The sequence below is a fragment of the Perognathus longimembris genome, chromosome 11, assembly GCF_023159225.1.
Source record: "Perognathus longimembris pacificus isolate PPM17 chromosome 11, ASM2315922v1, whole genome shotgun sequence".
NCBI lineage: Eukaryota > Metazoa > Chordata > Mammalia > Rodentia > Heteromyidae > Perognathus > Perognathus longimembris.
Genome location: NC_063171.1, coordinates 22,014,655 through 22,030,064, shown reverse-complemented (window position 1 = coordinate 22,030,064; position 15,410 = coordinate 22,014,655). Strand labels below are relative to the sequence as shown.

The 15,410-nt window shown below is 46.4% G+C and overlaps 1 protein-coding gene across 1 annotated transcript in view; it reads left to right on the top strand.

Annotated features, from left to right (window-relative positions):
• Positions 1–4,436: 4,436 nt before the first annotated feature.
• Positions 4,437–15,410, top strand: part of Qsox1 (quiescin sulfhydryl oxidase 1) — a 34,246-nt gene continuing 23,272 nt past the window's right edge. Inside the window, exons 1-2 of the mRNA XM_048357357.1 lie at positions 4,437–4,775; positions 14,258–14,358. Of these exons, the coding sequence (XP_048213314.1) occupies positions 4,490–4,775; positions 14,258–14,358 (387 nt within the window). The 5' untranslated portion in view covers positions 4,437–4,489. The remainder of the gene's footprint in view (positions 4,776–14,257; positions 14,359–15,410) is intronic.

Genomic DNA, 15,410 nt, shown 5'->3' with positions numbered 1-15,410 from the left:
CTGCTAAGAGGACTTTTTTCTTTTGCCACTGCTAGTATCTAAGTTAGTTCCCTTTACTCTGAATATGCTTCTACATATAGTTCTTTGATTAAACTCTTTCCTGGTCCCTTTAAAGGTACCTTCTCTTTTCCATCATACCTGACACAAACTATTTATTTTGCAACTTTCTTGATAATTCTGTTTCCCACTATCAAAAGTGTTACAGTTTGGAGATGGTTTGAGCATGTACCCCAAGATTTCATATGTTGAAATTTAAACCTCCCCATTGTAAAGTATTAAAAAGGTGGAAACTTAGCTTGTTGTGGTAGTAATCACCTATAAACCCAGATATTCTAAAGACTGGGGCAGGAGATTCAGAGTTCAAGGCAGCCAGAGAAACATACTATACTGAAACTTCTTTGAAAAAACAAAAAGAGGTGGAAGCAAACTGACTACTGTATTTTGAGGTGAAGCCCCTTGGGAGGTGATTATGATTAGATACTATCATCAGGGTGGAGTACCCATGATTGAATCCTGGTGCTAAGAACAGGGACGACCAGATGACATACACACATGTGCCCTTTGTCCTGTCATGTGATGCCCTGGACCACCTTAGGACTATGCCAGCAAGAAGGCCATCAGCAAGGGCTGGAGGTGTGGCTCAAATGGTTGAGCAACTGCCTAGAAAGTGTGAAGCCCTGACTTCAAACCTCAGTTACCACCCCCTTCCCATTCCTCAAAAACAAACAAACAAACAAAAAACAACAACAACAACAATAAAACAAGGCCATCCCCAGATGTAGCTTTCTGGATCCTGTATTGCCAGACTACAACATAAATAAACTTCTCTTCTTTGAAACTTAGCCAGTCTGTAGCACTGTGTTATTAGCAACAAAAGTGATTAATATACGACAGATACATCTGGAAGTCTTGAAGGCATGTTTTTGAAGAGATAAGATGCAGCACCCTCCCTGTGCACTTGCCTCTAGCTTCACACATCTTCTGATTCCTGGTGCAGGTGAGTAAGTGGAAAGTCATCTAAAACTCTGCTACCAGGTGACATATTTTACCAAATACTCCTTTGTTGCTCACTGTAATTATCTGTATTTATGTATAGGCTGCATTCCTCTTACCATCTATCCCATTAGACTTTCAAATTGCCTCTTTTATTTATGTATAACACATGAATGATTCACAAGTGGGAAAGTCACCAGGACTCATACTTGTCTCATCTGTAAAATGGGATAATATTAACCTTATAGGGTTACAAGGACTAAATGTGTAACCTGCAGCACTGAGAATGGCAGGTACAGTGTTAGCAATTACTGGTAGTACTGGCCCACTTTACTATAATTTATGTATAAGAAGAGAGAAAATGGGTCCTGGCAGGAAATTCTTAAGAGCCTCTTCCTATTTCCAATGTTTTCCTCAGCTCCCGGTCTCTATCTGCACTGTGTTCCTCAGAGATTTAGTTCTTTTTCAGCTTTTCATTCCAGGAGCTCCAGGAAAGACAATCAGCAAGAGTCTAGGCTAATGATTTTCAAATCGTGGCCTGGGGAGCCTGGGTTTTCCCAAATCCCAGAGCCTACAGAAAGTTAGGTACTGCTACCTCGGCTTGGTTAAGCTTCCTTTCAAAACTATCAAAAAAAAAGGATCCCAAGACTTTCAAAGGTTGAACACTCTTGTTCTGATGAGGTATTAAAGACTTTACAACTTTCAGTTCTTTCATCTTTCAGCCTCCCTGCCAAGAAGCTTTCTCTATCTATATCCTTTAGCATTTCTGATGCTCTGAAAGAGATATGCAAAAAAGCAACTCAGTGCACTTATCTGGGGGTGTCCTTCTTTCTGAGATACTTTTATTCAGTAAACAAAGTCTCCTAAATGCAAAGGCCTCTGAGGAAGGTAACTACAACATTGTTTAACAATAGAGAAGTCTGAAGGCACATCTGATCCAGCAGTTGCAATACTTCCAACCTTTGGAATACAAAATTACTCAGGATCCTCCATTTTTACGACTCTAGACCAGGCCTGGCTCTAGTAGCTGTTAGTAGGGAGGAGAGTGGATCAGAGAGGCTGTTCACAGACTCAATTGCAAGGAAGAGTTCCCAGAATCTGGAGTTGGTGTACTAACACTCCAACAGTATAACATCTTTATACAGTTTAAGACTATGTACAGCGCAAGCAACTAACACATGAAAGAAAGCAAAGCTCCTACCTCAAGACCTCTGCTTGGAATGCTCTAATCCCAGATTATCCCAAGGTTCCCTTCCATTCTTCATTTGAAGTTCTAGTTCAAATGTTATCCTATTGAACAGCAACAGGAGTGCCAACCTTGGGGGCTCTCCAGTCCTCTTCTAGTCATGCCCCTTTCCACAGAGCACAAAACCCATGAGCCAAGGACAAGTGACCATTCAAAGCTCTTACCTCTCACCTGTTCTGTGATTATTCTGTGGGTGCCTGAGACTCAAAAGCTCACTGTCATTATAGCAACTGGCCAACAACAGGGAAACAGCTTGAATTGTCCTTTTCCCAAGATCACTCCAAGGAGTGAACAAAGAGGCTGTTTGTAGGAGATGTGCATAAACTCAGAAATGCAAGCAGGATGTTCCAGGCAGGTGTAAAGAGGATGGTACAAGGCCTCCTGAAGTATGTAACAGGACTAAGGCAAAGAGGAGGAAGAAGGATCAGAAATCAGTTACCCACAAGTCACTACATTCCCATGCCTATCTCAGAAGGGCCCAAACATTCTCAACTTCAATTTGGCCTTCCAAGGTATATATGTCAAGATAAAGAAGTAGGGATTTTTACATTAAGAGTTTAATTTGGAAGCCAGTTGCCAGTAGCTCACACCTATATAATCCTAGCTACTCATCACTTTTGAGATCTGAGAACTGTGGTTCAAGGCCAGCCTGGATAGGAAAGTCCAATTTAACACCAAAAAGCTATGGCTCAAGTGGCAGAGTGCTAGCCTTGAGTGAAAAAAAGCTAAGGGTCAGCACCCAAGTTCAGTTCAAGCCACAGTACTGGCACTGGCACTGGCACACACATACACTGATTTGGTTTGTAATTTTTTTTTCAAATTTTTATTATCAAACTGATGTACAGAGAGGTTACAGTTTCATATGTTAGGCATTGGATACATTACTTGTACTGTTTGTTACCTCGTCCCTCTGGTTTGTAATTTTTTTATTTGTATTTATTTTTTGTCAGCTATAGGGCTTGAACTCAGGGGCCTGGGAGCTGTCCTTGAGTTCTTTTGGTCAAGGCCAGAGCTCTACCACTTTGAGCTACAGTTCGACCTCTGGTTTTCTGGAGGTTAACTGGAGATAGGACTCTCAGAGACTTTCCTACTTAGGCTGGCTTTAAACCCCGATTCTCAGATCTTAGCCTCCTAAGTAGGCATGAGCTACCAGAGCCCAGCTGTTTGTAATTTTTAAACACATAGACATATGTGCTCTCATATGGTTTGCATTTGTACTGTTGACTCGATCCCTACAAAGGCTTGTCCCTGACCCTCTCTAAACTGTCACTCTGCTCTTACCCTACTATTCTCATAGAATTTGTGTGCCATCTCTTTATCCCCAAATGTAACGTAAGTTCCCAAACCCTCAGTCTCTGTTTACCACCTTCATCTTCGTACTCAGAGCTAGGTAAATGTTGAAATCACAAATTTAAAAAAATCTAGTCTCAGAGGATTTGCAGATGAGGTAGGCTAAGGCACCAACCTCATAACAAAAGTTAGAAGGTCACAAAGTCTGACCAACACCTTCTCCTCTGAAAATAACTCACAAGGCGGAGGAGCTACAAAGGGTGACTGGAAAACCCACGAATATTTTCTCACTTGAGAACAACGGTCGGGTTACTCGTGAGAGGACCCGGCGGCTGCGAGGCCGAGGCCCCAACCGGAGGCGGCCCACTGTGGCGGGGAAGCCCTCCAGAAAGCAGGTGCCTCGGATCCCTGAGGATCAGGGCGGCCGGTCACAGACTCGCAGATGGCCCTACCTCGTGGCCCCCTTCCATCCCGTCTCCTTCAAACTCGCAACCTCAAGTTGCTGTGGTAGGGTCCTGGAACTTTCCAGAAGAGGAGGAGGATCGGTAGCAGCTATCCCAACGGACGCCGCTTCTGTCGGATATGGAGGCCTTGCGAGGCCAAGTCGCTTCCTCGAGTGACCCTAGCCCCGGGGCTTTTTGTTGACGGATGGCTGGGTTTGGCGGCTGGCTTCCTCTAGCCAGAGGCGAGAACTGTTCCAGGAGTCTCTGAGAGAGTCAGCTGACCGCCCAGGGGGCGCTCGCCGCACGGCGGGCTCCCGCTCCAAGTTCGAGGTCGACTGGCTTCAAAGCCCTAGGCCAGCCGGTAGGGGGCGAGGCAGGGGGCGGGATCAAGGCTGGGGGCGGGGCTGGGGCGTGGTGTCGCGGCTCCGCCCGCCGGGCGGAGGCCCTGGGTGCCGCAGCGCCTCCCGGCCCCGGCTGGTCACAAACTTGTCGGAGGTGGTGGATCCAGCCGCCCGGTATGGGGAGGTACGGCCGCCACTCCGGGCCGCCGCGGTCGCTGCCGCCGCCGCCGCTGTTGCTACTGCTGCTGCCGCCGCTGCTGCTCCTGGCTTCCGACACCGGCGCGGCCCAGCTCTCCGTGCTTTACTCGGCCTCCGACCCGTTGACGCTGCTGCAGGCGGACACAGTACGCGGCACCGTGTTCGACTCCAGCAGCGCCTGGGCGGTGGAGTTCTTCGCTTCCTGGTGCGGCCACTGCATCGCCTTCGCCCCGATGTGGAAGGCTCTCGCCGAAGACATCAAGGGTGAGAAGCCGAGGCCTCCTCCCCCTCGCCCACCCGGGCTCACCCCGCCACCCGTTCTTTCCTAGGGGCCCTTGCCGCCTAGCCTACCCAGGTTCCCGCCTTCCAGCCGGCTCTGCCAGTCGCCCGTCCTCGCTTTTTCATCCCCCTAGTTCTGTTTCTGTCTTTTGCCCCTTTCCGTCCCCATCTGGGGCTTCCCTCCACTCCTCACGGCCTGTGCCCTCGAACCTCTGCCTGTGCCTGTCGTCTGTCAGGTGGTGGCCTCTGTGCCTGAAAGGGGGTCTCCTTTGTTCCTTGTGCTCCTCGACCTTCAGGGCCTCCCCAGTCCAATCCTCTTCCACCGGCCCAGGAACCCATGCTACCTGTCAAGTAGCAACCCTGGATCGAAGCTGGGGAGGAAAGGGAATGGACAGTCACTCTGCTGCCCCGACTACCACCCCCGTGGCTGGTTGACACAGCCAGTGTATAGATCTCCTTTCTCACCCTTGTCTTTGAGGTGGGTGCCACACAGGGCAATGCTCCTGTTTCTGGCCCTGGTCTCTCTTGATCTACTAACTCCCAGTTCCTTGGCTTCCGGTCAGCATCCTTATCTCTCTTCCCCTTGGCCCTGCGCCTTTTTGGATCTTAGACTTTTAACTCCATGGACCCAGAAGCTTTACTAAACCAGCCCCTACCAGGTATGTTTGGTCCTTTCCCCATGTGTCTTTCTCTGGCCAGAGTACTAAGAACCATGTTTTCTTGATTCTAAGATGACAGTTGTAAGATACACCATTCGTTTGGTAAACCTGAGAGGTAGCAGGATAAGAAACCGACTGAATTTATAGAGATTTTAAAGTGTACTCTATTGTAGAAATGTAAAAATGGTTAAAAACCCAAGTCTTAGAATTGAGGAGTTGTAGTCATTAATGTAATTAATATATACTGAATGCATATATCAAATACCTTACTAATCACTGGACATATGTTACCTCAGTTTCCTCTCTACAATTTAAAGACCTCTGTTGTATCTCATGGACCTGAGGGGGCAGGAATGTCTGGTGGTAGTGATTTGTTTCTGATTGTCTGCATCTGAACTGAGCAACTTCTGGCTTTGATGCTCGGGCACTGGCAGGACTCTTAAACGGCCCTGAAATGGTCATTGTATGAGAACTATTGGCATCTTCAGGACTTAGGCCTTTCTAGAGAAAGGAGAACTAGAACTGTTGCTATGGTATTGATATTTCTTGATAAATTCAACAATATGTAGGTGTCAATTTTCAGACTCAGCCTCCCTCTTCCCTTGAGCAGCTTGCAAAGTTGTCACTTAAGTTTCTAGATGGACTTGTATGTATTAGCCACAAAGCCCTGGAAAGTAGGGGGGGGGGTTATTGTTTGGTTTTGTTTTTTTGCCAGTCCTGGGGCTTGAACTCAGGACCTGAGCACTGCCCCTGGCTTCTTTTTGCTCAAGACTAGCACTCTGCCACTTGAGCCACAGTGCTACTTCCGGCTTTTTCTACATATGTGGTGCTGAGGAATCAAACCCAAGGCTTCATGTATACGAGACGAGCACTTTACCACTGGGCCATATTCCCAGCCCCTGGAAAAGAGGTTTTAAACAAAATTTATAGACCCTTTACCTCCAATTTATATGTGACCACATGCCTCTCTGATTCTGTCACCCACGATCCATCAATGAGCAGCCCTTCACACTATCTTAGTGATGTCAACACATGTGGTCAGGGCAGGAGGGAGGAAGAATGTGTTCCATGGAACTGGGACACAAAGGAGAGATAATGTCAGGGGACAATGTGGACCTGAACAGCATAGAAGTACCCTAATCAGTTTCTACTTTGAAGCTGTAGGAGGCCTTTCAATGGCTGTAGAGGGACTGGATCTGAAAGATTCTTATACCTTGAGAATGCTGAAAAGAAAGATTACCTTCCAGCTGATTCATGTGTTTGGCTTCTTACAGCTCAGTTTTCCTGTGAGTTGCGCATCTAGAGACTAATCCAGTCTGTTCCTGTATTAGGGTTACCTCTCCCACAAAGGGTCTTCCAAGCTGGCCATGGTGGTGCACTTGGAAGGCTGAGGCAGGAGGATTGTGAATTTGAGCCTAGCCTCAGCTATTTAGCAAGACCTTGACTAAAAACAAAAACAAAAAGAAATATAGCAGTGGTACTCAGGAGACACCACATTGAAAATGAACTATACAACTTGTAGGCAGGGATGAGAGGGGAAAACTAGAAGAGAGCCAAGGAAGGGGTGACATTGTCCCAAAAGAAATGTACTTATTACCTGACTTTTGAAATGGTAACACCTCTGAATGTCACCCTTATAATTATAATTTTTTTTTGCCAGTCCTGGGGCTTGAACTCAGGGCCTGAGCACTGTCCCTGGCTTCTTTTTGCTCAAGGCTAGCACTCTGCCACCTGAGCCACAGTGCCACTTCTGGCCGTTTTCTATATATGTGGTGGTGGGGAATTGAACCCAGGGCTTCATGTCAAGCACTCTTGCCACTAGGCCATATTCCCAGCCCCTATAATTATAATTTTTAAAAACCCAAAGAAACAAAAGAAGAACTAGGCACTAGTAGCTCACGCCCATAAACCTAGCTACTCAGGAGGTTGAGATCTGAGGATCACAGTTTAAAGCCAGCCCTGGCAGACAAATTTTTGAAACTCTTTATCTCCAATTAACCAGCAAAAAGCAAGAAGTGAGAGTACAGCTCAAGTGATATAGTGCCAGCTATAAGCAAAAAAGCCAAGAGAGTGCAAGGCCCTCGGATCAAGCCCTAATACTGGCACCAAAGCCAGGGTGGGAGGTGGGCAAAGCTAGGTTTGGTGGTTCACACCTGCAGTCTACTAAAGAGACTGAGATCTAGGAAGATCATCATTCAAGGTCAGGCCAGGCAAAATGCTTATACATCTCCTGCCCTTTTCAACCAGTAGTTAGGTATGTTGATACACACCTGTTATTCCAGCTACCTGGGGGACTGAGATCAGGATGATTGTGATTTCAGGCTAGCTTGACAAAAAGTTCATAAGAGTTCTCAAAAGATGCTGGGCATGCTGGTGCTGCCTGTCATCCCACTGGAATGCCTAAAACAGGATGGTAATTCAGATTTGGGACCCAGGCAAAAGATAAGACCCTATCTCTAGCAAATAGACCATATAGATAGCAAATAAAGGCTAGAGGCCTGGCTCAGCAATAGGGTGCTTGCCTAGCAAGCACAAGTCTCTGAGTCTAGTCCTGAAAATAAAGGGGGAGGTGAAGTGTCTCATATTTGTAATCCTAGTTTCTTGGGAAATGAAGACAGGAAGGTCATGATTTGACACAAATCCAGATAAAATATTAGCAAGATCCTATCTTAACCAAAAAGCTAGCTGTGATGGGGTATACCTATAAACTCTATAAGGTGTTAGGTAGCTATGAGGAACATAGATGGGAGAATTTGGACCTGAAGCTATAAACAGGCAAAAGTGCAAGACCCTATTTGAAAAACAACTAAAGCATAAAAAGAGATAGCAGTGTATCTCAAATGGTAGAGTGCTTGCTTGGCCTGCAGGGCCCTAAGTTCAAACCCCAGTACCTCCAATAAAAAAACAAACAAAAAACCCCAAAATCATGGAATGTCAGTCTTTCCCTGAAAAAAAGTCTTCCAAGGCCTGAGAAACATCTGTGTTCTGAGGTTCCTTGAAAAAGTAACTGTGGGCTGGCAGAGGGCAGCTTTCACACTGGTCTGTGTTGATACAAGTTTCTTGGGGCGGAACAGAGTGTATGGATGGTGTGGGGTTAGGCACTTTGCCATCCTGCCCAGCTGGCTTCAAGCATTTAGTGTGGGCCGGACACTTGTTTCTGAGGACCTTCCTTAGCAGTTCCTGCTGGTTCTCTGTAGGTTTAGGAAATTCTGTCCAATTGAGAACTTCATTACTATTCACTGGCTAATCATTCAGTAAATATTTATTGAGTCACAAAGCATTGTTTACATAGCATTTGGGGCAGTGAACCACACGCAGCAAGAAAATTGGCAACAGTATAAAGCTGTGTTTGAAAAGCACCACTAGAGTAGTTCAGCCATTTTGTTGTAGGAATTCAAGCTACAGAGGGATACTCTGGTCACCAATGACCTTCCTTCAAGTGATTATTTATTACACACTTGACTTATGTGATGGCTGTATGGATAATCTTTCTTGAGAAAATATCTGAGGCATGAATATCTTCCTGTAATTCTTCTATGAAGTAAAGTGGTGTTAATTTTGCCTCATGATTCTGGAGGTTCGAGTTCAAGATAGGGCCTCATTGGCTTGAACCTTTGGTAAGGACAGTATATGCCTGAGCACATGTCAAAGAGCTCATTTCAAGTATGTTTTTAAATTTTTTAAGTAGTTAAGTAGTTGTATAAAGGAGTTGCCATTCAATGAAGCAGTTTATGAATACAGCATGTCTTGATCAATGTTACCCCTTCCAACATTCTGACCCATCCCTCCAGATTTTTTTCTTTATTTTTAACTCAGGGCCTCACACATGCTAGGCAATCACTCTACCACTAGAGCCACATCTCCAGTCCTTTAACTTTTAGTTTCGTTTTTCAGAAAAGGCTCATGTTTTTTGTTTTAAGTTGGCTTCAAACCTTTATCCTCTTATGATCTCCTAGTAGCCTGGCTTACAGATGTGAATTACCCCACCTGGCTTGTTTGAAACAGTTTCTCTAACTTTTTACTCAGTCTGACCTTGAAGCATAATCCTTCTCTCTATTTCAGAGTAAGTAGGATTACAGGTGTGAACTACCATACCCAGCCACTGGTGGAGGATGTTTGATCCCAATTCTTTCTGACTCTCAGAGCTTGAGCTAGAATAGAGGTGGGCAGAGGAAGAAGGTATTCCAGATAGGGAAATGGCATGTACAGAGCCATAGGATGAGATTTGTAATGCATGCATGTTTGAGCTCAGTCCAGCCATAGTAAATGTTGTTGGTTTTCCCTCTCTTATTGAGGCCACAGATGACATCTCTTACATGCGTTCTTGTGATACTTAGCACTGAGCCCAGTATATGGTAGGAGTCTAAATACTCAGGTTAACTAAAGGTTTGAGCCTTGGGATTCCAAATGACACTGTGAGCAACACAGTCTTCTTCTGGTGCTGTGGCTCCTCTTGACTCAGACCTGGTGTCAGCCAGGTGTGAGGGGTAGGCAAGGCATTTTGTCCATGTGTGACCTCGCTGCCTAGAATCCTTGGATAGGGAGGAAGGATAGAATATGGTGATGAAGGCATAGCACTGTGTAGTGGGGCAATTATATAAGCTAACTCTGTCAAGAGCACGCATTCCTGGAGTCAGGAATGAGAATGGGTCAGGTCGAATCCCTGGACCACTGGACCTTACTGGCTCTTGGTGGCTTGGGTAAGTCTGAGTCTCTGCCTCTGGACCTTATAGAAGGTCCAGGTTTGCTTAACACTCAGCAGAAACATGGTCATTTTCCTTGCCAAGAGTTGTTTGCCATCTAGAACTTGAATGATTATCAGAGCTGCAAAGGGCAGTAGAGACCATTGGTCCAGGCCCTCATGTGAAGCTAAAGCCAAGAGAGGAGGCATGTAGAGCTCCAGATGCTACAGCTTTGAGTACATCTTCTATGTCTGGATCTAGTGCCCTTCCTGAACTTCATAGTTGCAGAGGGATCTGCCTGTGACTCCCAAAGCTTTGTGGGACACAGCAGGATTTCTACTGCAGTTATCCTTTGCCCATTACTCTCTTATAGCTTTCTTTCTCCACTTCCTATTTAATCTGTAACTACTAGAAAAATTGCTCTGTGCATGTCCACAATTGCTCCCAGAAATACCTCTCTCTCTCTCTCTTTCTCTCCCCCTCCTCCTCCTCCTCCTCCTCCTCCTCCTCCTCCTCCTCCTCCTCCTCCTCCTCCTCCTCCTCCTCCTCCTCCTCCACCTCCTCTTCCACCTCCTCCTCTTCCTCTCCTTTCTCTCTTTTGCTCCAAGTCTAGGACTCATACTTGACGATTTTGCTCATCGGTTAGTGCTCTACCAACAGAGCCATGCCTCCAACCCCCAAAACTTTCTTCTCAGTAGTGAGTAGGGCTGTGGTATTAAAGTCAAGTGGATGTTGATAGCTTACACCTGCAATCCTAGCTACTCAGAATGTTGAGACCCAAGAACAGCAGTTCAAAGCCAGCCCGAACAGGAAAGTCTATGAGATTTATCTTCAATTAACCACCAAAAAGCCAGAGAGGTGACTTAAATGGTAGAATACCATCCTTGAGTGAAAAGTCTAAGGGACAGTGCCCAAGCTCTGAATTCAAGTGCCAGTACTGGCACAAAAACATAAAAAAATAAAAATAAAGTCACTACACCAGAAAATCTCTGTCACCCAGATAGCAGGCACTTACATCTTTGCTTTAGCAGTGGGCACTCCAATAAAGCAAATTTAATTTTCAGATCTTAACTGGCTTTTATTTGTAATTTTAGAACTGGATAACATTTCATTCTAAAAAGTAGGTTGCATATTCTGATGAGCTGAGCAGGGGTGTGTGGCTCTCTAGACAGGAGAGACTGAAGATGGCAGAAACAGAACAAAAAGTATATTAGTCGTCATTTCAAAGTTTCTTTTCTTGTAAACAATAAAGCAGTGATGACTTCTTATCATGTTGGCTAGAACTGGCCTGTGTGGGGATTGGCAGTTACCTCTCTCTTCTGATTTCTTGGGAGGTCAGATCACTTAGTTGCAATGTTGTGGCATGTGACTGCAGCATGAGAGACTGCATTTTTGACTTGGTCTCTTGGGCCTAGTGCAAGAGCTCAGTCCAAACCAATGGCTTCCTACAAAGTATGTTTAATCAAATGCTAGAATGAGTTGCCAGAGCTTCCTGATGGCTCAGTAAAGCATTAACATGGGTAGTCCTAAGAAACATTACTTGCTTGGGACCATCCCAGTTCTGACTGGCCCCGTTTCCACTTCAGGTAAGGCACTGGTTCCATTTCAAAGATCACAGGGAATCAAAACCGAAGGAGGAAGAAGCAAAGTCAGAGCATCACCTTTCCTCCAGTCCACTGCTGACCCACCTCCCTTCCTTTGTCCCCATTGGGAACCAACAGAGTAGATGTTTGTTTTGGCTTGAGTCCTCTTAGCTTCAGAGTCCAGACTCACCACCTTTACTCACATCCTGGGTTCAGATCCTAAGTTTGCTCAAATCTTGGGTTTAAACCCCAGCATCACCGTTAATTAGCTTACCCTACTTTGAGTATGATTATCTAATCCATTCTACTGTTGAAGAAAACAGGTTCACAGATAAATGCCCTCTTACTTCCTTATAGGGTTGTTGAGAGCACTCAGCTAGATAAAGTGAGCATACAACACACTCAGTTCATGTGCTGATAGCATCATTCTCTTGGAGCTGAGCCTAGGCTGCTGACTGCTGTGAGTTGCAGAGGCTACCTCACTAGAAAACACATTTCTTCCACCCTCTGATGAGGATGGCTGTAATGGGAGCAGAGTGCACAAATGGCAAAAGTATTTCCCTGGTCCTGGTGAGGTAGGCAGAGGAGAAAGTAGGTTTTCAAGTCTGGTAGGCATTGGACAAGCTATGAGGCTTCTCATTCTGTGTCCTCATTTGCAGGGGGGACACATAGGGGTGTAGTGTGATGATCCAGTGTGCTGTGGGTGGTCAAGGATGCTATTTTCCTGTCCTCTTCTCCTTAGGTTGTGCCTTGGGGCCAGTGGACACCAACAAGCTTAAGGGATGGTGGCCTTTGGATCCTTGGTCATCTGCCAGGTCACCTTGAGAGACTGCTGCCTATGAGGCCCTCACTGGTGAAAGAGAGGCCAGTTTGCCTGTCTTCTGTCTTTATATTTAGTTGACATACTGACATAAATGGACCCCCAAAGAACCAGAGAACTAGAACCCTTGATGCAGAACAGAAGGAGCCATGTGTAGAAAGTGCCAGATGGCTGTAGGAGGTGACCGGGTTCTTACCCTCCCTGGTCTTCCCTTTGGCAGGGTGCATAGAAAGGCTGGGGTGCCTTGCCTGTGGTCAGGGCAAAACCTTCAGCAAAACCTTACTCACCCTGTCTGCAAGCTCCTTTTCTCAGGTCCAACTTGCTTGGATTAGTGTGTGTGTGTGTGTGTGTGTGTGTGTGTGTGTGTGCACGCGCGCGCACTGGTCCTAAAACTTGAAATCGGGACCTTGAGCTTTATCTGTTCAGGGCTAGTGCTCTACCTTTTGAACTCTCCACTTCTGGCTTTTTTTGGGGGGGGGGGTTCTTTCTGATGGAAGACTAGAACCTTGGATCTCTGTGCCGAGACTATCCGGTTGCATCCTGAGGATTAGCAAGCTTCCTTCTTTAGTCTCATGCCCCAGAGACACCAGTGGCTTCAGGGTGGGATGGGGCAAACCTGGCCCCTAAAATATTCGGTGTGGCCGCTTTCTACCATCATCTAGTTTGACTTCCAGGTCTCCCACCAGAGAGCCTGGTCTCTTTATATTTCTCTCCCTAGCCTATTGTCCCCTTTCCTCTTCCCCTCCCTCCAGCCTCCAACCATGCATCCTGGTCAAATGGACTGAGTGTCAAGCTTCTACTCAATCTCCACTTTTTCAGCAAAGCCCATGCCTTGGTCCACAGGACTGATCTTTCTAGTGTCCAGACTTTTGGAGGTCTGTGCCACATAGCTTTAGACCAGCCACTGCCTTCTCATGGTGCATGTGGCCTGTGTGTATCTTTTCACTGGAGCAGCCTCAGCGTGGGTGGAACTAATGTGGGTGCTTCCAGGGCTCCTGACCTAGAATCAGAGCTCAGGAGGATTGCCTGAATATGAGCTGGTTTTCTGCTCCACTCATCCTGGCTGGTACATTGTTGTGACTACCAGTTCTTTTCCCAGAGAGGCTTGGCAGTCTGGGGAAGGAGTGTGGTTAATCTTCCAGACTAGCTTACATTCTTTCCTTCTGGATCCCGGGTGCTTCTTTTCTCTCTTACAAATCCTGTCTCTGTGATTAAGGACCTAATCTCCTGTGTTCAAACCACCTAAACTGGACTGACTATAGTACCTCTGGCTCCAGCTACCATCATTCAGTCCCAGGGGTCTACTGGGGAACTCCAAGCCCCCTGAAGCATATTCTCTACCTCACTGGAAGTGATCACCTCTAAAAGGACTTCAGAGACAGAGGTGATACTAGGAACTTTCCTAAAGGGGCAGATTCTTCTCACATCTCTCTCAGCCCCTCCGGCTCCACTCTCACCCCACAGAGTACTAGGGGAACACAGACATCATTGCAAGTCAATATTACTTTGCTAGTTAAGTGTATCCTAAGCACAGGCTCTTTCTTGTGAGGTTCTGGCTAAATGTAACTAAAGGAAATATCTTAGCCGTCCTTTCCTGAGCAAGGTGAGCCCATTATGTTGTGTTGGGTGCTGTGGGGCTTGGTGGTGGTAGAGAATTGCATGGTGGGGGCAGCAGAGGAGTGCCAGCTCCTCTCATTTACCAGGGTTCTCTTTGTCTTTTCAGGCTGGAGGCCAGCGCTGAATCTTGCTGTTCTAGACTGTGCTGAGGAGGCCAACAACGCTGTCTGTAGAGACTTCAACATTCGTGGCTTCCCGACTGTGAGGGTATGTGTGACAAGGGGGAAAGTGGGGCTGGGGGGTGGGGGGTTCTGGCCAGGCACATTGCCACTGTGCTTCCCTGGCATCTGCCTGGGCTGCTGAGTTATGTGGTCCTGCTATTTGCTTCTTGTCTTGAATTGTTTAAATTGGAGCCTTTAGGACTGTCCCTCTGCTTGATGTTTTTAGAAATGGAAACAAAAACAAAGGACTTATTTGGCATAGAAAAAAATCTGCCTTTGAAAAGGAAAGAGCTTTACATGGCTATGTTGAGGTGGATAGATACCATATGCTCTAGGTTAGACCATGAAGTGACCATCCCATAAGTTGGTGAGCATTCCCAGCTCCCAAGATCCTCTTCAATTCTCTCACTCTGGACCTCCCATGCTTGGCGGCTGACCTCATTGTGCCAAGTCAGAATTCAGATTCTGACCTTTCCATGGGCAGGATCGGATTACAGGAGCTAGCTGTTCCTCCAAGACACTGCAAGCCTCATCTTCAGAAATGACCTGGAGGCATAGCCTCACCCTATAGTCCAAATGCCCAATGCCTCAGGGGGTAGGGATGCCTGGTATGGGCTCCATCACACCTAAGACATGAGGATTCTGTCAGGTTAGCTGAACTCTCTGATATCTTCTCTTCCAGTCTGCTCTCTGTGGGGCACCAAAAACTCAGTTAATTAATAAGTGAACAACTTCCAAGGCTTTCAAGCAGGAGGTCCTGCATAGTCAGAACAGTAAGAAATGCTCTATTTATGGCAAGGGCCCTCCCAGGGCTCAGGCCTACCAGAAAGGTATCTAGAAAAGCAGTTTCCTGTCTAGCAATGAGGAGTAATCAGGAAATCCCTTTGAAAGCTGAAATTCCAAGTATTGTTTTTGGAACAAGACACTTCTGAGCTGAGGGACCTCAAGTTTTTTCAGACCCATGCCTGATTACCTTTAACAAATACACCTGGAAAGCAGGACCCAGGCTGTCCAAGAGTTGCCAGTTCCAACTACTGCTGGATTGGGGGATTCCACAGCCCAGTTAAGACTGTTACCACTTAGAGGTAGGAGGCCAGG